This window comes from Lampetra fluviatilis, chromosome 43 (assembly GCF_964198595.1).
Source record: "Lampetra fluviatilis chromosome 43, kcLamFluv1.1, whole genome shotgun sequence".
Taxonomy (NCBI): domain Eukaryota; kingdom Metazoa; phylum Chordata; class Hyperoartia; order Petromyzontiformes; family Petromyzontidae; genus Lampetra; species Lampetra fluviatilis.
This window is the reverse complement of record NC_136317.1, coordinates 1,906,891-1,932,631: the sequence shown is the minus strand read 5'-3', so window position 1 is coordinate 1,932,631 and position 25,741 is coordinate 1,906,891. Positions and strand designations below refer to the sequence as shown.

Here is a 25,741-nt window from a genome sequence, read left to right as displayed (position 1 = left end):
ACAACAAGAATAAACTTAGACGCATTACACTACAGTACACGCACTGTACCGTTAAGCAATTTAACAATTTGTGTATTATACCAAACTACACATTTTTGTCACGTCGCAAAAACGAATGTGTCATAACGTTTCCCTGATTAATTTAATTTAGTTACGCTGTAAACAGTTTCTTACTGATAATTATTCAATGTTCCACAACCCACCACGCGTGGGGCATGCGTTAAACACTTTAAACATTACTTGTTAGCAAAACTACGTTAAAAAAATTACTGCATTGGATTAAACCCAATCCTACACTTTTTTTTAACTCTTCCACACTTACTCTCCCCCCCTTTTCATCTTTATTAAACCACGCGATATTAAAATCGATCGACCGCACACATTTATTTAGTCAAATAACTTAGCGCAATGCACTTTGGCTACATAACCCGGCACAGCTTGCAACACGTTAAGCAAAAATAAAAACCACACGTCGTAACATAACCCCGAGTGTATATAAAAACAATGCCGGATTTACATTTTAAACAAAGCGACGTGTTAAACCACAGCTGCAAACTAAAAATTAAATCCTGACAAAGCTTTCGTGACTGCAATAATTAATATTATTTGGGTATTTTGGTAAAGTCACGTCGATATGTTCAAATAAATAAAATAAAAACTACGACGTTTCAATCGCAACACCAAGCGGTCGTCATCATTAAAACGTTTCTACGTGACTTTACCGAAAGATCTAAAGAATGTAAAATACAAATTCTACTGTGCACCACGACAGCCTAAATCACCACCACCACTCAAACCGCCAACTAATAACACAACAGCGAAGTGCGCGCTATTTTACAATTAATAAATCATCAAAACCTCTTGCTTCACGCCGGAACGACACACACCCACCGATCCGTCGTCTTTAGTTATTGCGCCCCATATTTTTACCTCGCCGCTAAAACTTCTATCTGTTAAGGAAAGAGAGAGAGGAGGAGGAGGCCGTGGCGGCCTCGACGGCGATGGGGGTGAAGATCAACTTTTAAAAGCCCGCCCCATGCGCTCCCTCCACACGTGTCTGTGTGTGTGTGGCTGTGTGTGTCTGTGTGTGTGTGGGTGTCTGTGTGTGTGTGGCTGTGTGTGTGTACAGGACCTGGAGAACCATGGGCAAGAGACGCTGCCTCGCAGAACCAGACGCTAACATGGCGGCGGGTTGCTGCGGGGTCAAAAAGCAACGCTTGGCCACCACCTCCACCACCACCACCACCTCCTCCTCGTCCACCTCGTCCACATCCGCTACCGCCTCCTCTACCACATCATCATCATCGACCCCAGCCTCGTCATCATCATCCTCATCGGCGGCTGTAGCAGCAGCGGCGGCGGCGGCGTCAAGCGGAGCCGGCTCACACAATGGCCACGTGGACGGGCTAGACAGAGGAGGTGGAGGAGGAGGAGGCGGCAGCTTAAGTGTTGGCTTGGGGGGTGGAGGTGGTGGTGGTGGACGAGGAGGCCGGGAGGCGATGTCTGGGACCGGCTCGAGGACGATGATGATGGTGAACGGAGCGGCTGGTGGACAACGCGGAGCGGCGGCGGTGGCGTCTCCTGAGATGTGCTGCTTCTGTTTCGACGTTTTGAGCGCGCACCTCCACGGGTTCCAGCCGCCAAGGAACCCGAGGTTCACCAACGACCCCTAGTACGTCCACACACACACTCACTCACACACACCACGACCACTGAAAGCACTCGTTTCGTAGACTCAAATCGATTAACTAATCGCACTAGAAATGATCGATCAAGCACCTCGCTTCACTTAGCCACCGATTCGCTCGATCGATGAACGAACCGCTCGCTAAAACCAACTCGCGATATAACCATTTGTGTACTTAGATCTGTGTACTTAGATCTGTGTACTTAGATCCGTGTACTTAGATCCGTGTACTTAGATCCGTGTACTTGTGTGTGTGCTTTGTGCGAGCGTGTACGGTGGATTCGACTCAAAAGAGTCCCCAATCACTCGCCTACTCAACCATTCACTAATCCGCCGATCACTTGCCTCTCGATACTCGCAATTGATCGAACCACTCGTACCCAGTGTTTGTACTTTGTGCTTGTACTTTGTGCTTGTGTGTGTGTACCGCGTGGCTGTGTGTACTTTTGCCTTTCGTGTGACCCTCTCGAGTACGTGAACTCGGCTCGATCATTGATCATCGATCCACGAAAGAACAGCTTGGTGATATGCTCACTCGCTTTGTTGTTGTTGTACTTTGTGTGGCTTTAGACTTGGGCGGACTGAAATCATTGATAAAGTCACGAACTCACTCGATCTCTCCCTTGAAAAGTCACTCAGTCTGTGTGTGTACACTTTTTGTTGTGCGTGTCAACCCTCCAAGTACTTTACGAAGACTCAACCACTCACTCTGTGTGGTTCCTAGTGCTGTAATTGTACCAAGGCTTTGTGTGTGTTACAGTACTACGCGTACTCTCACATCCCCAGTGTGTACTTGTGTGTTTAACTCGAGTACCTGTGGCGTGTACTTACACACATGCCCGTGTGTAGTCTGTACCGTGTTAGGACGATCATCTTGCGCCACGACGTTACGTTACTGTGTTGTGTGCACTGCTGCTGGTGTTGTGTGTACTGCTACTGTGTTGTGTGTACTGCTGCTGTGTTGTGTGTACTGCTGCTGTGTTGTGTGCACTGCTGCTGTGTTGTGTGCACTGCTGCTGTGTTGTGTGTACTGCTGCTGTGTTGTGTGTACTGCTGCTGGTGTTGTGTGCACTGCTGCTGTGCTGTGTGTACTGCTGCTGTGTTGTGTGCACTGCTGCTGTGTTGTGTGTACTGCTGCTGGTGTTGTGTGTACTGCTGCTGTGTTCTGTGTACTGCTGCTGTGTTGTGTGTACTGCTGCTGTGTTGTGTGTACTGCTGCTGTGTTGTGTGTACTGCTGCTGGTGTTGTGTGTACTGCTGCTGTGTTGTGTGTACTGCTGCTGTGTTGTGTGTACTGCTGCTGTATTGTGTGTACTGCTGCTGTGTTGTGTGCACTGCTGCTGTGTTGTGTGTACTGCTGCTGTGTTGTGTGTACTGCTGCTGGTGTTGTGTGCACTGCTGCTGGTGTTGTGTGCACTGCTGCTGTGCTGTGTGTACTGCTGCTGTGTTGTGTGCACTGCTGCTGTGTTGTGTGTACTGCTGCTGGTGTTGTGTGTACTGCTGCTGTGTTCTGTGTACTGCTGCTGTGTTGTGTGTACTGCTGCTGGTGTTGTGTGTACTGCTGCTGTGTTGTGTGCACTGCTGCTGGTGTTGTGTGTACTGCTGCTGTGTTGTGTGTACTGCTGCTGTGTTCTGTGTACTGCTGCTGTGTTGTGTGTACTGCTGCTGTGTTGTGTGTACTGCTGCTGGTGTTGTGTGTACTGCTGCTGTGTTCTGTGTACTGCTGCTGTGTTGTGTGTACTGCTGCTGTGTTGTGTGTACTGCTGCTGGTGTTGTGTGTACTGCTGCTGTGTTCTGTGTACTGCTGCTGTGTTGTGTGTACTGCTGCTGTGTTGTGTGTACTGCTGCTGTGTTGTGTGTACTGCTGCTGGTGTTGTGTGTACTGCTGCTGTGTTCTGTGTACTGCTGCTGTGTTGTGTGTACTGCTGCTGGTGTTGTGTGTACTGCTGCTGTGTTGTGTGTACTGCTGCTGGTGTTGTGTGTACTGCTGCTGGTGTTGTGTGTACTGCTGCTGTGTTGTGTGTACTGCTGCTGGTGTTGTGTGTACTGCTGCTGTGTTCTGTGTACTGCTGCTGTGTTGTGTGTACTGCTGCTGTGTTGTGTGTACTTCTGCTGGTGTTGTGTGTACTGCTGCTGTGTTCTGTGTACTGCTGCTGGTGTTGTGTGTACTGCTGCTGTGTTCTGTGTACTGCTGCTGTGTTGTGTGTACTGCTGCTGTGTTGTGTGTACTGCTGCTGGTGTTGTGTGTACTGCTGCTGTGTTCTGTGTACTGCTGCTGTGTTGTGTGTACTGCTGCTGTGTTGTGTGTACTGCTGCTGTGTTGTGTGTACTGCTGCTGGTGTTGTGTGTACTGCTGCTGGTGTTGTGTGTACTGCTGCTGTGTTGTGTGTACTGCTGCTGGTGTTGTGTGTACTGCTGCTGTGTTGTGTGTACTGCTGCTGGTGTTGTGTGTACTGCTGCTGGTGTTGTGTGTACTGCTGCTGTGTTGTGTGTACTGCTGCTGGTGTTGTGTGTACTGCTGCTGTGTTCTGTGTACTGCTGCTGTGTTGTGTGTACTGCTGCTGTGTTGTGTGTACTGCTGCTGGTGTTGTGTGTACTGCTGCTGTGTTCTGTGTACTGCTGCTGGTGTTGTGTGTACTGCTGCTGTGTTGTGTGTACTGCTGCTGGTGTTGTGTGTACTGCTGCTGTGTTCTGTGTACTGCTGCTGGTGTTGTGTGTACTGCTGCTGTGTTGTGTGTACTGCTGCTGGTGTTGTGTGTACTGCTGCTGTGTTGTGTGTACTGCTGCTGGTGTTGTGTGTACTGCTGCTGGTGTTGTGTGCACTGCTGCTGGTGTTGTGTGTACTGCTGGTGTTGTGTGTACTGCTGCTGTGTTGTGTGTACTGCTGCTGTGTTGTGTGTACTGCTGGTGTTGTGTGTACTGCTACTGTGTTGTGTGTACTGCTACTGTGTTGTGTGTACTGCTGCTGTGTTGTGTGTACTGCTACTGTGTTGTGTGTACTGCTGCTGTGTTGTGTGTACTGATACTGTGTTGTGTGTACTGATACTGTGTTGTGTGTACTGCTGCTGTGTTGTGTGTACTGCTGCTGTGTTGTGTGTACTGCTACTGTGCTGTGTGTACTGCTACTGTGTTGTGTGTACTGCTACTGTGTTGTGTGTACTGCTGCTGGTGTTGTGTGTACTGCTACTGTGTTGTGTGTACTGCTGCTGGTGTTGTGTGTACTGCTGCTGGTGTTGTGTGTACTGCTACTGTGTTGTGTGTACTGCTACTGTTGTGTGTACTGCTACTGGTGTGTGTACTGCTACTGGTGTGTACTGCTGCTGTGTTGTGTTTACTGCTGCTGTGTTGTGTGTACTGCTGCTGTGTTGTGTGTACTGCTGCTGTGTTGTGTGTACTGCTGCTGTGTTGTGTGTACTGCTACTGGTGTTGTGTGTACTGCTATTGTGTTGTGTGTCCTGCTACTGGTGTTGTGTGTACTGCTATTGTGTTGTGTGTCCTGCTATTGTGTTGTGTGTACTGCTACTGGTGTGTGTACTGCTACTGGTGTGTGTACTGCTACTGGTGTGTGTACTGCTGCTGTGTTGTGTGTACTGCTGCTGTGTTGTGTGTCCTGCTACTGGTGTTGTGTGTACTGCTATTGTGTTGTGTGTCCTGCTATTGTGTTGTGTGTACTGCTACTGGTGTGTGTACTGCTACTGGTGTGTGTACTGCTACTGGTGTGTGTACTGCTGCTGTGTTGTGTGTACTGCTGCTGTGTTGTGTGTACTGCTGTTATGTAGTCTGTTAATGTGTGTACTGTATATACAACATGCTATATGTACACGGATGTGGCACGTGTGCGCACTGTAAAAAAGCACGTGTGACAATGTGTAACGCGCACGATGCACTCGTGTACCCAGTGACACGCAGAGTACACATGTGTTCGTGTATACTGCATGTGTAGTGCTGTGGAGTGGACAGACACTCCTGGCACCCACTTGCAACGTATCTGTGCACTGCTAAACGAAGCTTCTTTGTCCCTTTTTCTACATATATAGGGGGCTGAGAAGTGGCCAGCCGACGGTAGTTCAGCAATGGATTCTTGAATCCATCTGTGCGAAGCTTTGAGTGTTACCCCCCCGTCACACGCGTGGTGGGTTTTCTTCGGGATCTCTTTTGTGTTTTTTCTTCTTCTACCCCCCCCCTCCTTCCTCCACACAAAAAGCGAAACACGTGGGTCACGTTAACACATTTGGCCAACATCCCCAACGTAAAGCATAACCCAATGCAAAGCGACTCGATTAAGAGGGGGGCTGCTCTGGATAGTGTTGCCCGTACAGCAGTCTACGCATAGCGTGTTTGGTTCTATAGTTGTGTTACCAAAGTAGACTTTAAACTCATTGTTGCGCTGAATGTGCTCACGTACAGTGTGTTACTGTACGTGTACCGTGAGTGCCGTGACTCACATGGCGTTGCGCGGGTTGCAAATGATGGAGGTTGTGTTCTCTTTAAAGCAGATGTGCAGTCGTACTTGACATTATTCACACACACACAAAGCCTCCGTGTATGCATATACCGTAGTGCCGTTGAGACGGCTGCTGTTAGCGAGCACCTATTAAGAAGGCCGGGACTGCACCCACGTGTTTGGATGCTGTGGTCAAAAGCCACAAAGGGCCGTCCGCCTTTGTCTCCCGAATGCTGATGTCTCGACACAGCAGCACCGGGGAGACTTGTTTTAAGGGTTTGAGTCGACTTAGGGTGATGGACCCTGGACCGGTTCACGATTTTCGTCACTTGATGTTGGCCGTGAGCGGGAATCGAACTCCGTTTTCCCCGGATTCGTACCATTTACGGTACCGTTTCCCCGCACATGAACACGGAAGTGTGTGTACACACGTTGATGCCAAACTCAACATGTCCCAAGAACAGCAGCGACGTCTTTGTTTATGCGCTGATGTGCTTTGTCGCATTTCCGTTCGTTTGTTTACGAGTCACCAATATCCCTTAACGTGTTCACTTAATTTAAAAATGTTTGTACATATGCGTCGCATCAATCTTCTTTGTGTCGGTGGGACAAAGCCTTCCCCGAGACTTGCCACGTTGACTCGATTAACGGGAGTAATGTGCGAGTCGCAAGGGGGGGTCCCCTACATGGATGGAATGTTTGACCAATTCCACGATTGAATGTTTTCATTTTGAGAGGTCATTCATCGCAGGCAATGGATTGTGAAATGTCCTCTGTATTGTGGTAGTACGACGCACCACCGCATGGTTGTGTACCTTCGTACTGTGTGTGTGTGTTCTTGTTGTGTGCGTCTGTAACTCTCTGTGTTTGTGTATATTGTCTCTGTATACAATACGAGCCTTCAGTCCACGTTCACCAAGTGTGGTAAAATAACCCCATTGGCCCCACAATGGCATGAAGAAGCCCTCTCGACAGTGGTTTGATAAAAGTGCCGCACGTTTCTAATGTGTGTACAGTTACTCTGTATGTGTAAACATTATACAAATACACACGTCCTATATGCATAGCACTCGCTAACCTATCTAGTTTCATGCTCGTTGTTTTGACCTGTGTGTGTGTGTCTATAGGAAATATATTCGGGTGCCACTATCCGCTTTCTGGGCTCACAATCTTTCCTCTCAATGTGTGACTTGTGGTGTATAAATCAACATCTGAGAATCTCACACTCCTCTGTTCGTATTCGCAGGGCTCTCCGATCATCTCCGCATCGTCTGTCCCTAATACTCCGACTCGATGTGTATTGAGTGGCACCCTACTACTCACCTACTACCTCACCTAGTCACTTACCTACTCACATACTTAATCATTCATACTCCCTTACCAATTCACCTACCCAATCATTTCCCTACTAACTCAACTGCACACTTACCTATTCACATATTCAATCATTCACCTACTCGCCTACCCAATTATTCGCCTACTACCTCACTTACTCACCTACCCAATCATTCATTTACTCACCAACTCGCTTACTTACTCACCTACCCAATCATTCATTTACTCACCAACTCGTTTACCTACTCGCCCACCCAATCATTCATTTACTCACCAAATCGCTTACCTACTCACCTACCCAATCATTCATTTACTCACCAACTAGTTTACCTACTCATCTACCCAATCAGTCACCTACTCACCAACTCGCTTATCTACTCACCTACCCAATCATTCATTTACTCACCAACTCGCTAACCTACTCACCTACCCAATCATTCACTCACTCACCAACTCCCTCCCCTACTCACTCAGGGTCCCCCCTACTATTCTCGGCATCTATGCCTCTATTACTCTGATACTCTTTGCTTTAAGTACTGTAATGCATCTTCCAATTCCGTCGAGCAAACTAGTACATGTTGAGGAATCGCCTTTTAAACTCGTAGCCGCTTCAGTTTAACAGGCACATTAATACAACAAGGAGGTGTGATCTTGAAAATGACAAACTTGAATTTTGACTGCCACCCTAATACTCTGTTGTCTTTGTGTGTAATTCGTATACGCATACACTGTACTTGTATTGCACTGTCTTCTGAATAGTGTGCTGTTATTGTGTGTAGTTCCTAACGTGTGTGTGTGTGTTATCTTGCAAATACTTGTCAGTTCACTTGAAGTTTTTATATTTTTTTGTAAATTCGAATATTGAACGTAAATTTTTAAGTGCCCTTGCTGATTGTATGCATACACGTGTAGTGTGTGTATACACGTTACATGCATGTGTTGATGGGTGCTGCTGATACACAGTGCAGGTATATGCTGAAGATTGCTTGCGAGTAAGCGTACAGGGATGTATGTGCGGCATGCGTTCATCCTAACACAGGAATGCGTGTATCTCCCACCCTTTGAGCCCCTTTGTCTTGATGAATTATATGCCATTATATTCCTAGGATCCGTGCGTTTGAAATCTAGTTTTGTTTTAATCGCCGGTGATGTGTGAGGCTAAGAATGAACTCATCATTCGGTCATCACCACGATTATAAATACCTGGGCGGTGGAGTGGTGGCGGAGGTGGTATATATGAGACCTATTTGCCAGTATCAAAATGATGAGAAATAAGAATGGACTTCATCCATTCCGTATAGTATTAAGGCGTTCAAACACCAAATTGATACCTATTGCAATAGCATCAAGTCTGCGTTAACCACACATTCTTGCAGCAAAAAATGCAAACAAACATCCTCTGATTATTATAATGTCTGTATTATCTTGGAAACTGGATGGCCTACACCAGAGAGGGCCTTCTTTACGGCCTTGTTGTCTCCACCAGTGTTAGTCGACCAGAGAACGCCAAAAAGGCGAACCGAACAACGGAAATGCAAGTATCAATGTATTAATAGCACAAGTATTAGTTCATTATGAACCCGATGAGCCGAGTTTAATTCCAGGCCGTGACTAACATCGTCGGTTGTGCGTCATGTCTGAACTAATTCTATCCCACCCCCGCCCCCGTCTTCACCGACTTACATTGACCAGCATGGTGAAGTATGGCCAGACCTACACGGCGGTGGATCGACCAAGGACCGTGCATTACTTATTTATAATCTCTACACCTGAGTGTTGTGAATTGATGAAGTCCTTGCTTAAGCAAAGGGCTGCGAGTTGTAATTAAGTGAATAAAGCACCACGACCGGGGTTCAGCTCTTTGTCTCCCCGAGCGAGGCGTTAAAACAACGGCGCCCTGGTCCGAGTGTTCATATTTTATACAATGTCGAGTTACACCTCGCGACCAAAGCCGTGCTTTGTGCCTTGAACAATTAAGCAGACACACCGATAATTTGTAGATTTTCGCATTGCATGTTGTTGTATCGGTGGAGTCTGGATAATAATGCAGCAGTGTTGTTTAATTGTCTCCGTTTTATTTCTGTGTTGTGTTTCAGTGCGTTGTGTCCCTTTTTTAAAGTCATCTTTTTTAAAGAGCCAGACTGAATGTGTGACCTCTTCCGTGATACCGTGACCGCACTTTTGATAACGATGATAACCCTTTGTGTTATCTGTGCGATTACCACTGGTTAAACGTGGAAAATAAAATCTATTTAGTGCCACCTCTACTTGATTAGTCGTATCTGTAAAAATGAGACCTGCACAATAGAATCCATTCACCACCTATCCCTAGTGACTGATATTCACAGGGAAAAGAAAACTTTGCCAAAGGGAACCAGTGTCTTCAGCAAATCGGCTGGAGGTACACATGATCGCAGTAGCAGATATCGGAGCACCAGAAAGGCACGCTTGAACTCTGCACGTATCAGTTTCACGGTTTGTCCGTCCATAGAATCTAGAGGCACGCATACGTGTATTTCTGCCACTGCTTTATTTTATTGTGTGGGGTTTGTGTATGCGCAGGCTTGTGTTGGCCTTTGTGTAACGGGGAGGCTACTTATGTGCTTTGTGCGTTGCGATTGAGTTCGACCCCGCGCACAACGGGGAATTGTGTATTTTAAATATACGAGTGCATGCACGTTGCCTGCCTTAGGGACCGTGCAAACAAGAGACGCAGACGCTTGTAAAGCGTTTGACGGATGTTCAATTAAACACGACAGTTTTGCTTTGATTAAAAAAAAATCCTATCCCGACTCAACTTCAGGATAATTTTTTTTAATATGTATTTTTTATTTAACTCTCCATTGTTAGGGAAACGATGTCTTCTTGGCATACAAAACAGCTTGGTTACAAAAAAAAACGTATAATGAAATTTCTTTCATTCATTCCTTTGTTTGAGACTGGCCCGCAAAATACACCATGTTGTGTAGACAATTCCATGGTGACAGAACTACCGCATGGGATGGCAGAGCCAGAGCATCACACAATTTAACTTAAGCCTCATTTGGGCTTTTCATAGTTTCTGAATGTTCTTTGCACGGCAAAGAAAAGTGGAGCCCAGTTCATAGCTGGGGCCCCGTTACGTGCCACATTGCCTGCTTTGTTGTAAATCCACTACTGTACAATTGCCATATGCACGCATGCAGGCATATCCTTATACATTGTTACATATGGTAGCATACACTCAGCATGGATATACTTATATTGCAGTGTCTAGTGTAGCGTATACACTGTATATGTATATTTACACGTTTGTCTCCTTTCAAAGTTAGGCAATTTCTCGTTTACAGCCCAGCTGGTTACCTGCACAGGACCGTCACCTTGACTCTCCTACAAAGTGGCAGTCTTCATTTTGCTCACCCCGAGCCCTCATTACTTTGATAGTGAATTGTCTTTGAGCTGTGTGCACCTTTTGACGTCCTCTGGTCGAGCACCAATTGGGTCGAGGCTCAAAAGAAAGCCGTCCCTTGGTGTGGACCAATCAGTTTCAAGGACAATGCATATATTATCAGTGTGTTTTTTTGTTTTCATTTGACTGCAAGTATTGTGGTTAATGCAGACATGAATCCTCGTAAAAAGGTTTCAGTTTTGTTGCCAGAAAAAAGGGTAAAAACCTGATTATTAGTCTTCATTTTATCAGGGATCATAGGCCGAGTGAACTGGCAACCAGGATTTGAACTCGTGCCTTACCGCTGAGCCACCTGGCTGATTAGCGTTCAAATTGCTCTTGCCTTTGTGTACTCTGTGGTGAACAATGAGGATGCCCTTGCACTATAGGAATGATGTTTGACCCTATCACCATTCAATGAATTGTCATATGATCCAATAATTTATTCAGAAATTATAATTCTTAAAAAACTTTTCCCGTAAAATTGTATCTAGATTGTTCCATTGGCATCGTGTGAGACAAAGAATCTATTCAAATCTCGCAGAACAATGCGGCCCTTAATGTTAGGCAATGTCCAATGGAAGCAGATATCCAGAATAGAGGTTTTTGGGTTAGGAAGCAAAAATCACAGAGCTACTTCCTGAGACCCCTTCAAGTGACCTTTGGATCACATAGTTGGGGGCAGCACTTTCCCACCCATTGTGCCACTGAAAATAATATCGAACGGCAGTCAAACTTGTATTTTTAAGTCTCACCGCTGGAATTGAGGTAAATTATGTGAATAACCAAATTAAATGTGATATTTTTTTAGGAGTAGTTGGTCACTGGGCAGAGACCATCGATTGGCAATTCTTTAACCCAGGTTTAATTATCTCTGGTTTCATGTTTTTACTTTCATTACTATGGTTTACCCAGGTCACTCTTTTGCAGATAAAGGTCCATCTTGGTCTCTTTGAGTTTTCGCCTTGATAAACAAAATAAAATGAACTTGATTAGGTGGCTGCTTGCGTTTAAGCCCAGGATCTCAAACGATGCCAACTCCAAATCTCTGACCTCTTGAGCCACTGGCACCCATGAGCATGGTTTGCCATAATGGATGAGTCTGCATCGTAACACCCCAACCCTGCATCGATCTGGTACCAGGCGGTAATACTCGATTATTGTGTGCAGTAGACTACACGACCACTTGTACTCTTATATCACCACACAGTTACAATAGCATTGGCGTGACTTAATAATTTTTTGCGCTCATTTGGGCAGCAGGGTGGAGCGGTGGTAACGTTTCTACCTCGCAGCAAGAACCACCTGGGTTTGATTCCTGACTTGGTTGCTTTTGTGCATGGAAGTTGTGTGTTCTCCTTTTTGTGCATGGGTTTCCTCTGGGATTTTTCGATTTCCTCCTATGACAAAGACATGTAATTTACCTGCTGTTGGCCAAACAATCTAATGCTGTAAAATGACTTGAAAATTACACAATTGAAATAACATTGCCCCCCCCCCCCGCGACTGAACTTGATGGGACCCTCCTGAATAAAATCGTTAAACTTTGAGGCATTCCTGATGAACAAGCATACTACATGTTGAGTAATTAGTCTGCTTGATTTAAGTGGTCTATGTATTTTTTTGCTGATGCTCGCCAGCATTGAGCTCGCACACAAGGCAAATGTTATATCACAACAGGGTTTTATGTAACCCCCCTGTAATAAAGAGATAAATCTCGCAGGCAAAGTGGGGAAGCATGGCCTGCCATCGCCAAGTGGTCATGAACTCATTTTGCCAGACCACATCGTCTGTAGCAGAGGCGCAGCGATTAGTTGGCGCATTGCGTTACAAACCATGAAAAGCTGAATTCGATTCCTGCCCATGTCTGAACCAGTCCAAGATCCCCCCCCCCGCCCCTTTCGACGGCATGCACTGACCAGCGCGGTGAATATAATCGACACGGTGGTAGAGGCCTTCATCGAGCGAAGTGGATTGACAACTACCTGTAGATTTGAGTTATCCTCTCCAGAACTTTTGTGTGAATTGGACCAAATGCATTTTGCTTTCTTTGGGCCAGTGTGAACAGAACCAAACACTAGAGCCTAATCGCGCACATTTGGAGTGTATAAAGGTCTCGCAGTTGTGGCATATCTCGGCCTCGAAATGGCACTGCTTGACATTCCTTTCAGCTTGAATAATAATGAATGATGTCACGCGTGCACTGCGAGTCTCTACAGTATAGTATTTTTTTGACGTGTGTATATGTGGTGGAGGGGGGGGTCATAGCTCTTATGTAGTACTGGCACAGTAACACTTGGTTAAAAAAAAACAGCTGGATGAGTATTTGCGAGGAGAGGAAAGCGGAGGAGACGCCGTTTGCCCTCCCAACCCAGTGGACCTGGCCTGGAGTCCAATTCTCTCCCGTGAGGAGTGCACCTCCACCAGACCACGTCAAAACTGATGTGATTGAACGAGGTCCCCGTTTTTTATATATATTGCTGCCGTGGTGTGATTGTTTTACACGCTGGACTCGCAATCCAGAGATTGGCGGTTCGATTCTATCTCCCGGCGCGACAGTCGGAAACAATCGGCAGGTTTTTTTTATATTCCCCCCCCCACCACCTCTGCCCACCGAATTATAATTGGTTATACCGTAGTTAGTGCACCAGCCAGGTTGTCTGTGGTGGGCGGGGGGGGGAAGGTGCGGGTATTGCCACCTCTGCTGAGATGCGATGCTTTGTAGAGTAGGCCAGATACCCTCTCTCAAGGGGCTGTCTCGTGGGGAGGCCCTTCTGCCCGACAGTGGCATGAGCAAAGCAGTTGCAGGGCTGCACCTTAGCTTGGTCAATAGGTTGGCGAGGTCCTTCCTTACCACTTTTTTTACGTGGCTTCGTTGAGGCCCTGTAAAGGTGGACAAGTCCATTGTGGAGAGTGCAAGTGAGAAACAATTGCACCTTGGCGGCACCAGCCCTTGAAGGCAGTTGAGGGGGACAACCAGATTCGGTACAACGTCGCGTATATATCCGACTCGCCAGGAACTCGCGTAGAGTCTTAGGTGGCTATGTGTTAACGTCGATGGAAAATGACAGTTACACCCATTGCGCAAATATTGCACTGGGTGTCGGCGGTTAATTTGTCTGGGAGGCTTTGTGACGGTCGGGTATGTGACGTTGTACTGCATGTCGTCTGTTCGTACGTTTTATTAAAACGCGTTAGTGCGGTGAGGACGCCACTTTGATGGACCCTTTTTATTCGCTCTGCCAAAGAAATTTCGCTGAGGGCATTTAAATCTGGCTAAATATTTTCCTACCTCGGCCCTGACCCAGATGTTAGAAATTTTCAAAAATTGTTTACGGGCAAAAACTGGGTATGCGTTTGCCTTTGCCAACACTGCTTCATTGAGCGAACGCTGGCGTGTCAGCATTTTACAGAAGCGTGGCCAGTGGCTGACTGTCGTGCGACGAACAGTGCTGAAGCAGCTTGAATGTGGAACCTACCGTGTCGGGTTTTTGTTCGTCTGTATTGTTGTCCGCTGGACCTGTCCAATTACATAAGCAATTCCCGATTCGGGCCAGGGAATGTGTGCGGAGAATTTCCGGCGTGCTGTGTGGTTGTTTGTCGGTGCGTGCTGTGTATTGTTCTGGATAATGTCCGACGTTTTTTGCCATGTGCAGCGCATGAGCATGTAGAGTGTCGTGTTGAATGATTGATACTTTTTAAAAAATCAATACAGTATTTTGAACGTGCCCTGTAATTATAATTTAGGTGGATTGTTTAAGTTTGAAAGTGGAGATTTGTTTCAGTTGATGCTGTACACGGTAGAGGTGGGATGCTGCATCGATTCATCGGTTAAAATCGATTCTTGATCTCGCGGTAATACATCAAATAGCGTGCGTGTGAGAGTCAATTGTCGTGAGTTTTTCATCTGTCATACATGATGCGTTCATGTGACTCCCTTACAGCCACAAGAGGCGCTATCATTCACGACAAAAGTTGCACAACTTATCGCTCCTACGATAAAAATCGCGATCCTGAATCGCACCCATTCTATTGAATCGCCGTGGGTGGCGAGACACATTGTTTTATCCCCGGCTTTACAGAATTGGAACGTCCTGGCAAAATAAACCGTCCCACACGCAGTCCAGGATTTCTGCATTGTGTAATTTTTTCATTTTCGTTCATCGGAGCTTATTTTGTACAGTAACGCATTGTTAATCCCGCATTCCAATCCGCCCGTCTGCACGGTAAAGAAAACCATTCTCTCGTGTTTTATTGCGGCTCGCGTTTTGGGGTTTTTTTCTTTCTCCAGTAGCCAGTTTCATCACACGTGGCGTGACCTTTATTTTCTAACAGTTCACAGAATGCAAGCATTTCACATCTTCACCTACACCTGGGTCTGCCGACAGGTGTGCCTGGTGACGTTGGGAGTATTCGGCTGCTGCTATAAATTTCCACATAAGCCACATCGCCGAGTTGTGATTTGTGGTGAGGTCGCTTCTGAAAACGAGCTATTATAGCTTCGTTTGCCTAGCCTGGTAAAATAATATTGTTTTAATAGTTTAGTTTTTTGGACTGTAGTATATTGAGCGTCACCCTTTAAGAGGAGTATGAAGGCATTTAAGAGTTCTGTGTCATAATGTATTCCGGTCGACATTACGCACACACACACACGCGTTATAAACTAATCTGAATGTCAGTAGTGACGCTCTCCATCCCCCCCCTGGTTAATTTCAGAATCGGGCGAATACCACATCCTAGCTACTACCATGCCAACGATGTGTTTAACCTGCATCCCAGTGAAAAACAAATAACCTTCAGTTCGCTGGTTTTTTTCCCCAGGACAACATCAGCGTAGCACCACACGTACAGAGCTTCCAAGGGCACACACACACACCTTTGTGCCGTGGCTGTGATTATTATCTCAGCCAGTGAATATTTCCACTCGCCGCTGTTCACTCGGTTTGTTCCATGGACTGCACTGGTTTCTTTTTTAAAAGCAGAACTTTATCCTTCGTTAACATTTCGCTGGCTCTTACGCCACATAGTGTTGGGTAAAAGGGGGGGGAGCGCACACATGGCATACAGTACATATTGTAGCGTGTGTGGGCCCTTTCTTTTCACTGGCCCCGAACAGTTCCATTTGTAGAGTTTGTGGGCCCTCTGTATTCACTGGCCCCAAACCAGAGGTTGCAATCGGGTACCCGATACCCGTACCCTACCCGATACCCGGCTACCCGTACCCGGCCGGGTACGGGTACCCGTTTGCGACCCTGGTGCGGCTGGGTACGGGTACGGGTAAGGAATCAAAACCCGTTTGTGACCTCTGCCCCAAACTGCTGGATTTGTAGAGTTTGTGGGCCCTCTCTATTCACTGGCCCATGAACTGCTGGATTTGTAGAGTTTGTGTGCCCTTCGTATTCACTGGCCCCGAACTGCTGGACTTGGAGAGTTTGTGGGCCCTTCGTATTCACTGGCCCCGAACTGCTGGACTTGGAGAGTTTGTGGGCCCTTTGTAATCATTGTATGGGGTGCTGTTTTAGGAAACAAATGTGTAGTTCTTAACTCGTTTCAAATAAAGTTTGAAATAATTATGCGTTTAACTCTGTCCATCTGTCCGCCCGTAATGTGGAGGGTTGGGTGGCGGGAACGACGTTGGCGCTCATAATGATGATCCATGATGATCCAAACTTTAAGTATATCGCTGTGTTGTTCGTGGCCAAATGGATTGTAAATGGCAAATGACCAAAATTTGTGTGAGACAAAAAAACAAGCGCAATAATTACTATTTAAAATATGCAAATGAATTTTGCTCAGAGAGATACCTGTCGGCATTCGTTCTGCTTACTAAATAGTTCCCAAAGACTAAAGCGTTATATAATCGTGATTTTATTGAACCTGTTCTTGAAATGATCTTTTATGTTAGTAAAGACGGTACGGTAAATACTACGAGTCATTGATACTCAGAACAAAGTGTGACACAATAGAACGATGTTTTTGTTGGTGGTTAATAAAATGCATTCGCTTCCATCAGGCACTCTTCATGCAAACATCTCGTGAACATACGGTGAAGATAGTCTTTATTTCATTAGACTCCAATATGCCATTGGCCAATCAATGCAACTCAAAAATAAGCTCGCTTTTGAGTGCATTTGTAAATTTAGTTTGTGAAGATGTAATTTGAGCAATGTTCAGATTGAACTCCGTCTCCTCCACAGTGAACAATATTCTCTTATTATTTCATGAACTTGCGATCCGCGGTATTTGCTACCCGTGGAACTCTACACGACTGCATCGACAGAGAGAAAGTGCTGAGAGATAAAATATTCATGCATTCAATAGTTTATTTACACATCTATTTAAAGTAATTCATTAAAAAGAGAGGTTTTCTTAGGCCAGCATCATTACCTGAGAAATGTTCTATTCGCGAGCATCTCCGGAACGTATCCCTCGCGAATCACGAGGGAGTAGCGTACGTTGAGTTTCCTTTGGCACCGTACATAGCCAAACGTGCTAATCTGAGGTGCAGGAACTGCACCGCAGGTCACAACAATTCTCTTCCTGCTTCTTCCCTTGCACTGCTCCACGTGGGAACTCCCTCCTCCCATCTCTATTCATGATGAGGTGTTCATAATAAACGTTTTTGGGTTTAGATCACGTTATTTATAAATGTGTCGTAACCCTCCACCACCCGACACGGCCAATCAGCAAAAAAGTGTCACGTTGACAAAAAGACAAATAGTTCACTACTTTAGCCCACCGGTGTGTTGAAGCGTGAAACCAGAGCGGTTAACCACCTTGCCTGGCATACAGGAGGTCGTGGGTTCAATCCCGACCCTGTCCCCTGTATATTTGGAGTTTGCATGTCTTTCTCTCTCTGCGGTCCTGTGGATTTTTCTCGGGGTCCTCCAGGTTTTCCCTCCACATTTATAATCAACGTGCGTTCACAGTATTTGGCACCTATACATTTTCTGCATTATAAGCCACTTCGTTGAACTGTAATTTGTGGCCAAGTTCCTTCTGCAAAAGAGCTACATAGCTCAGTGGGCCTTACCTGGTAAGAGAAAAAAATAGTGGTATGATAAGAAACCTGTTAATTATTTGTCTTACATATTTGATAGTGCGTTTTTAAACGCTTACCATTTTACTTTTTTTGGCCCTTTGGGCATGTGTTCAGAAAACTTTGTTTAAAAAAAAAGAATAGAGTTCCAGAGTTCAGGAGCGTAGCGACTCCAGGCTCCTCCTCATTGGAGACAACTTCTAGGAACCACCAAAAGTTCGGCGCTCCCCGATCTCTCAAGGTGCGACCTAGGAGTCTAAGGTGTCAGCAGTTCTTGTAAAAGGTCACGAGAGCCTTTTACAACTGGGAAGAAACATTTTAAAATCAAAGCTAAATTTAACAGGAAACCAGTGGAGTGTTTATTGTTTTTTTAAAGAATCACAGTATGGTGTTGTGTACAACGTGTGCTTTCCGTGATTTGCACTAGTAGGAGCGACGTCATGTATAATGGGAGAGGTCAGAAAGAAAAAGTGTTACATCAGCGTCGGGAATGTACCACCTGTGATCTCATTAATTCGGCCTGTGGCCACATGAGGCCTTGGCTTCAGAATGACCTGCAAACGATATTCATCACCGCGAGCATCTTGGCCACACTAATTGGATACGAGAAGTATAATTTCGACCTGGCTAACAACACTTTCTAAACTTGGCACACTCGGTTACCGCATGGGCCCCATTACAGGGACAGAAGTGAGGTGTGTATGTGTGTGTCAATGTGTGGTGGTCTGTGTGGAGTGGTAGTGCAGTGGTTCGCGTGCCGTGCTACGCACCTGGCGATCCAAGTTCGATTCCTGCTCGCAGTCAACACCAGTGACGATTATCTGAATCAGTCCGTGGGCTCCCCTATGTCAACTCCGTCTCAAATGGCTACCTGGTGCAATGTGTAACCATAGCCACAAGAGAGACAAAGGTGGCCGGGTGTGGTGCTGGCCACCCACCCCCTTGTGTGTCGTGTCGGCCTTCATAGGTGCTCGCTAACAGCACTTGCCCAAAAAGTCTGTTAAGGCTGTATGGGTGATCTTTGTCTCTTTGGCCTGCCAATGGTGCTCTGTCATCTGTATTCGGGGCTCGGAAATGAAAACGTTCCCTATCCCTGCTGTACAGTCATCTACCCAAGAAATAATAAAAGCATTACCCAGCCTCTCAGAATATATATCAGATGGAATGTGGTGCATAAAAAAAATCACAACCCTTACTTAAACACGCGGCAGCTTATTAGCTGGATAAGACAAACTAATGGGGCGCTGTCGTGGCAAGATGTTAACTACATCGCCTGGTGTACAGGCGGAGGGCGTGGGTTTGATCCCGATCCTGATGCCTGCTGTGTATTTGGAGTTTGCATGTTTTCCCTGTGGTCACGTGGATTTTTCTCCGGGTCCCCCTCCCCCCGCTCTTTCTCTCCACATTTATAAATATGCATTTAAGAGGATTTGGTTGCTATACATTTCCACGTGGTGAGCTACTTCGGTGAGCTACCATTTGTGGCCAGGTCGCTTCAGTGGGCCTTAGCTGGTAAAATAACAAAAAATAGTAAATTTTTCATGAGAAACACGATACAATTGACGGCCATTCCATCCTGTTTGGCGAAGAGCATCTCTCATAAAGCTGCTCATCAACGCCACTGAATCAACAGTGCAGCAAAATGCATTGTTGTCCTGCACTTCCCCCACAACACCCCCTCCTGCCACCTTCACCGACCGCTCACTCGCCCAGTACGGTCCCATATCCCATCACGACGCGGGGAGGGAGGTACCTCATCCAGCAATGGGTTGGGCTGGACACACGTAGGCTGGGAAGGATGATGGCCGATGGTCGAGACTAGCAGAGCACAACAACGGTGAGCACGTTCGCCCGTATAGACGGAGCGATGAAATTCGCTCGTGGCCAAGGGCGAGATGGATTGCTGCATCGTGGTATCGTTACAGATTGAGACCTTCATCCAGCAGTGGATTGATCGTGGATGATGAAGATTGTGCCGCAGTGAACCATTTTCCACGTGGATACGGGGCACGTATGGGTCGCATTCCATCGCAGAGTCCATTTCTTGTAATCCGCATGGTTGAGCATTCCTCGTGATATTGATTACACATCATCGTGAAGAAGGAACAATCAAGACCCCCATGCGTGGCACGATTCTGGCTGGTTTAGATTGACGGAGACGTCGCTTGTTTTTTGCTGCCTCTCCGCCAAAGAACATCTCGCCCCTCTCAGCAGCAGCAGCAGCACAATCTCTACTGGTCGCTGACAGCCAGACCTGACCAATCTGCGGGAGGTGACTTGGCAGATGAAATTAATCGACTGCCACCGCTTTAGAACCCCTTCGCGTGGAACCTGCAATGTACGTTGTTAAACTTATTTCGCACCGTACGTAGCCAACCGTGCTAATCGGAGGTGCGGGGGAAGGACAACAAACTAAAGAAATTAGTTTTAAATCCAGAAATTCTTTTAAAGTGCACAGCTCCGTTTGCTTCCTAATATCGGAAGGAAAGAGCGTTCCAGACGGTCGCAGAAGCCCATCTGAAAGCCATAAACATTCTCCCAAAATAGACCGTGACATCGATTTGTGTTTTTATCACGCCCCACAAGCCAAAGTGTCTCGTGCCCTACACTCGTGAGTGACTCTGAGCCAAAGCACAGTGGGCGAATTCAACACAAACGCGACCACCATGCCCTTCCTCGCTGTGTGAAGCAGCGTCTCGAGACACGGTCCAATTTATATTGTACAGAATACAAATGTTATTGTATCGCTGGATAACTTAAGTTGTGACCGGTGGTGGTTCACAATAGTCAACATCGCCACGTGAGCCCATTGTTTTTAGATTGTTTGACAGTCAACAGCCCTTTGTCGATCCACCGGCTGGATGAAGGACATGCCGGTCTCGGGCAGTTGTTTGATCATACTTCACCGTGCTGGTCATTTGGATGTTGGTGAAGGAAGTCCTTCGGAGGAGGTTCCAGGACCGGTAGAGATGTCTCTACTGCAGCTGATAGAGATGTCGCTAGTGCCACTTCCACTGATGTTGGCCATGGAGTTCACAGGACAGTGTGTAAACTGCTGCTTCATCACTCGGTTATTAGTTCGTTTTATCTTTTTTAAATCGACAAGGCCTCCCCCGTGGTTTGAAACGGCCTGCGTTGTGGGGGCCTTAATCATGGACACGCTGTGCCGGTAAGCATTAGAACGGTGATGAACACAGAACAAGAAAACCCAAATTGACAGTGCCGCCACGGCTCTGCGTGTTTTCTTGAATTGCGACGGGAGATCTTGCCTGCTTTCGCAATTAAAAAGCCGCCTGGGGAATTTTTCACGTTTTTGGGGGGGGGGGGGGGGGAAGGAACACTGGAAGGTGCTCCGGGAAGAGGGAGACTGTGATCTGACAGATCAGACGCTGGATGGGGTGCACAGCCGTCTCGGTTGGACAACGCAGCGAAGGACGGAGGGAAGTGGAGAGCGAGAGAGCAGTGCAAGGAGATGTCAGTGCAGGAAACGGTGAGGGCCCAAACGGCCAAGCGACTACGAAGATAAGGGAGAAGTTTGAACCGTACCGCTGCGTGGTCATCCAGTGTGTTACCCACACGCTTCACTGCGTTTATTGTCGTTGGCCTTGGTTCGCGTGCGCCGTTGCGTTTTTAGATTGCGTCGTGTCGCTGAATTTCTTGGCATTTTATTTGTAAGCAAAATGCAAAAAGGACGACGACGAACGAAAACAAGAGACTCCCCGTCGTCTTTATTTTTTTTAAAGCATCTGGCTGCGAAACGAAGCAACACGGCTTTTCCAAAATGTGTTCCGGGGGGTCCCTAGGTTGGACGCGATTGTTCTCGGCGTGGTGGCGGCAGCGTACCCCCGCGGCCGATTGAAAAGCCCCGTGCGCTGTCTGTCGAGCAGGACGCTATTACCTCTAATTATAGAGGGGGAGGCCTCAACCCAGATGAGAGTGCAAAGTCCGATTAAATACTAAACTGGACAAACGCGTCCCCGGGAATAACGGGGTCACTTTGACCTTCGTGATTCTGCACACAAGTGGGCAGAATGCAGTGGGGGGAACAGTTCCACAGTTTGGAATGTACATTTCAGACACTGTAAAGATGTGGGTTATATAATTGGTGCAATTACCAACTGGCTTTTTATTTGGGCGTAGTGTGTCGTCCAATTAGAGGACTGTAATGGAGTTGAAAATAATTGGCCCATCCATTTTTTATTAAATAAAATATCCGCGGTGGCACACACATCCAGACGAACGGAATTTTTATCCACGTTGGGATGGCGACGGTGAATTTAGTTTCATGTGCCTGTGAAACAGTTGTTTTATTCCATAACTAAGGCATATTTTTGAATATGGCTTAATTAGGGAAATGACACGCTCTGATATGTTTATCCTTGTGGTGTTTTTGAAATGTTGATGGTGAGTTTTCCTAATTTCGTGAAGCTGTCCCAGTGGTGGTTGTTTTTCTAAACGTGCCTATTTTAAGCCTCGTCTAATTTCAGCCCACGTCAACCTTGCCAACGATCTCTCCCGTCATCCACAACGGGGAAGATCGCAGGTGCAGCGAGTCACTGACACGTCAGAGGCACGGAATGCCTTCATCCGTCTAGCAGTGGATAGATGATGACTGATGACGGCCGGCGGTCATGATATCATTAAGTGCTTCGCATTGGGCAAGCTTAATCAGAATCAGAATATTTATCCCGGACGAATCCGATGAGCTATAAAAACCCTTTTTCACAGATGTGGCTCAAGGGACAAGTGGCTTTTTCACTAAACCATCAAAACAACATCGTCCTGAGCTACCAAATAAAAAGTAAAAATAAATCCCAGAGTGAAATCTTGGAGCGGCTTTCAAAAGCACTGCTGGTGCCCCGATCGTAGCCTTATTGACTGTTTATTGATGAAAGCTTAGGGCACAAATAATAACCTTGAATGTGCCCAATTCTGTCCAATCTTGGAAGCGAAGCGGGGTTAGGCCCGGTTAGTGCTTGGGCGAGCGACCACCACGTACAAACAGGTGTTATAGGCTGTGGGCCTCTGGCCATGTTGTGGTGCATAAAAATCCATTCAGCTGTACCATGTACTCCGCTCCCCGCTTTCACCAACCCACACTGACCAATGAGGTGAAGTATGATCAGAACCCCCCCCCCCCCCCCCGGAAAAACAACCCACACGGCGTGGGAGAGGCTCATGTTGAGCAGTGGATCAGCAAAATTAGTGTGCGCCTTGTCGCTGCTGACGTCGCGATTGGGCCCCGTTGCCGCTATCAAGTTGGAAATTCATATTCTTTGGGTCTTTCGGTAAAGTCACGTAGATAGGTTCACAGAAAATAGCAAAAAAAACACTTCCTGATGACAAACGCTTGTGTTGCGATCGAAACGCCATAGTTTTTTGTTATTTGCTTTGAACCTATCTGTGACTTTACCGAAAGACCCAAGGAATATGAATTCCTGCAGTCACGAAAGCTGTAAGTCAAGATTGAATTTGGAAATTGGTCCTCGGCTCCTTGTGATGCCCCTGAGCGCAGCATTGTCCACCGCCACGGAATGCCTTTGTCCAGCAGTGGATTGATGATTGCTGATGAGGGCCGTCGGTCGTGATGTCATCTGCCTCTCGCCATCATACGAACGCGGCTGGAACCGCGGCCATGAGGGCAGTGCTGTGGAATTTGCTGTTCGATGGTAATGGTCTTTATATTTGGGGGGCTGATCGCCACCATCATTGCCACCGGCGCTGCTACCAAAAATATATAATCGCTCTTGGGATCGCAAACACACGAACACACATGCACACACACGTGTACGTATAGATATATAAAATATATTTCAAAGCGCCACGAAAATAAGGCGTGTGTCATGGCGTGGTGGCTTGCTGAAGAGAGAGAAACGGAGGGGATGACGTGTGCGAGGGCCCTGTTTAAACGTCAGCCAACCTCGTCGCTAATAGCCCCTTGTTGCCGCTATTTGAGGCTCGGAGGGAGCGCATTTGGTCGTAGCTGCTGATCTCATCCCCCGAAGCGCCGCAGCTGCCTGAGTCACCCCCCCCCGGCACCGCGCTTAGAACGTCGCTGGCCTCTACGCAGTTGCCGCGACATCTGCCAGATCGCTCGCCGCGTATGTCCATCTCGGTTGTTTTTAGGCGTAAAAACGTAGACCCAGGGAGCGCAAATGGTGTGCCGCCGTCTGGCTGAAGAAGCCCGCTGAACGGACTTTTCTCCTGCAGTGGTTCCGCGATGTCGGCATCCGATGCCTGACACAAGGTGGTGCGCTGCGCGCTACTCGCGTTCCTGAACGGGGGAAATGTTTTCGTCTTTTGACCCAGACAAAGGTGGCGCGATGAGAATATAGTTGGGAGAGAAGTGCATATCTATATTTAGTTTAAACGTGACGACGCAAAAACGTTTACGGCATGCTACCGTTTGTTTTTTTACCGCTCCTAAACGGACAGCGCCAAGCGTGTGCGCAACGTGGATGAAGCCGGAGCTCCGCTTGACCAGCGCTTATCGTGATAGACGAAAAGGAGCGGTTGGGGAAAGTGTGCAACGTGTTTTTAATTGCGGCAACTTGTGGCTGGACTGTCTGTCTGGAATTTCCAAGAGCAGACCCCCGCACGATTACTTTGAGATTGTGAACAGCGACGGACGAGTCGGAACAAAACAATTACGGCAGCGAGCTTATCGCTTTTGCCTTCGACCGCGCGCTCCTCCATTTTCATTTCATCATTTAACCCAGTCAAGTAGAAAGCTGTTGGTTAAAATGTCAACCTGCTTGTGTAATTTCACACATTCGAGACTGTTTATCTCGATTTAACAGGGGGAGGCCCCTGGGTTGAGTTCGACACACCAAAACAACCGGTTATCGTGCCGTTAAAATAAAAGACGTGCCCGCCGAAGAAACGAATCGGCGAGTCCTTAGTGACACGTGCCGCAAAACGCATCCGCCTTACCCCAAGTCCGTAATCCACACGTAACTTGCAACTAAACTGCCAATGAAATATAAAGAGTGAAGGCGTACGAAACCAGGCATCTGAATTTCTGCTGAAAGATAAGATACGAGTCCCTGATGTGCTTTCGGATTGTTAAATTAAGGCTTGTTGGATTGAGTGAGGTATTTCAAGAGTGCTTGCTTAGCTTGGAGCCTATGGATTAATTTTCCCACGAATTGATGTTACGATTGAATGCTGGGATTCGATTCGAGAATCGAGTCTTTATTGTCTCTTGTTCGTATTTTTCGTTCCGTCTCATCCTGTATTGTTCGCCTGGCATGTTCCGTCTCGTTCGTGTTGTCCATCAAGTCTCGTATGTTCTTTACTCGTTTGTATTGCCCGTCTTGGCGGTCGTGTACGTTTCGTATTGTTTCGCGTGGATTGTTTTGTTTTCCATTGCCCCGATGGTAACAGTTACTTAAAAAAATTGCGCATCCAATAGATAATCAATTCTCCCGCGCACAATCCAGTAACGTCGTATCGTGAGCCAGAGTATCGATTTTAATTGCCACTTCCCTGTCGGGTGTTTCGTGTTTTCGGAATCGAATGCTCACCTGAGCGCGTGCGTGCGCGTTGTGTGTGTCCGCCGCCTGCCCCTCCCCCGTTTTATGCCGGCCAGCCCGCTGTTTGTGACGTGGAAGATCGGACGAGACAAACGCCTGCGTGGTTGCATCGGCACTTTCTCAGCCATGAATCTGCACTCAGGACTCAGGGAATACACCCTAACCAGGTGAGGGGCGTCTTGCCTGGACCATCGCCTGTCAAGGGCACGCACCTGCACCAAAACAATCCACGGTGGTGAGAAACCTTTCCCGGGCCTCTTAATCCGTCTGCCGGT

The 25,741-nt window shown here is 47.0% G+C and overlaps 1 protein-coding gene across 2 annotated transcripts in view; it reads left to right on the top strand.

The window, feature by feature from the left end:
• Positions 1 to 25,741, top strand: part of LOC144946996 (AMMECR1-like protein) — a 60,208-nt gene that overhangs the window by 19,729 nt on the left and 14,738 nt on the right. The window contains exons 2-3 of one of the 2 annotated variants that reach the window (XM_078876096.1): positions 1,130 to 1,672; positions 25,523 to 25,633. In XM_078876096.1, coding sequence (XP_078732222.1) covers positions 1,130 to 1,672; positions 25,523 to 25,633 — 654 coding nt within the window. The remainder of the gene's footprint in view (positions 1 to 1,129; positions 1,673 to 25,522; positions 25,634 to 25,741) is intronic. The other variant, XM_078876097.1, reaches the window with a different exon arrangement.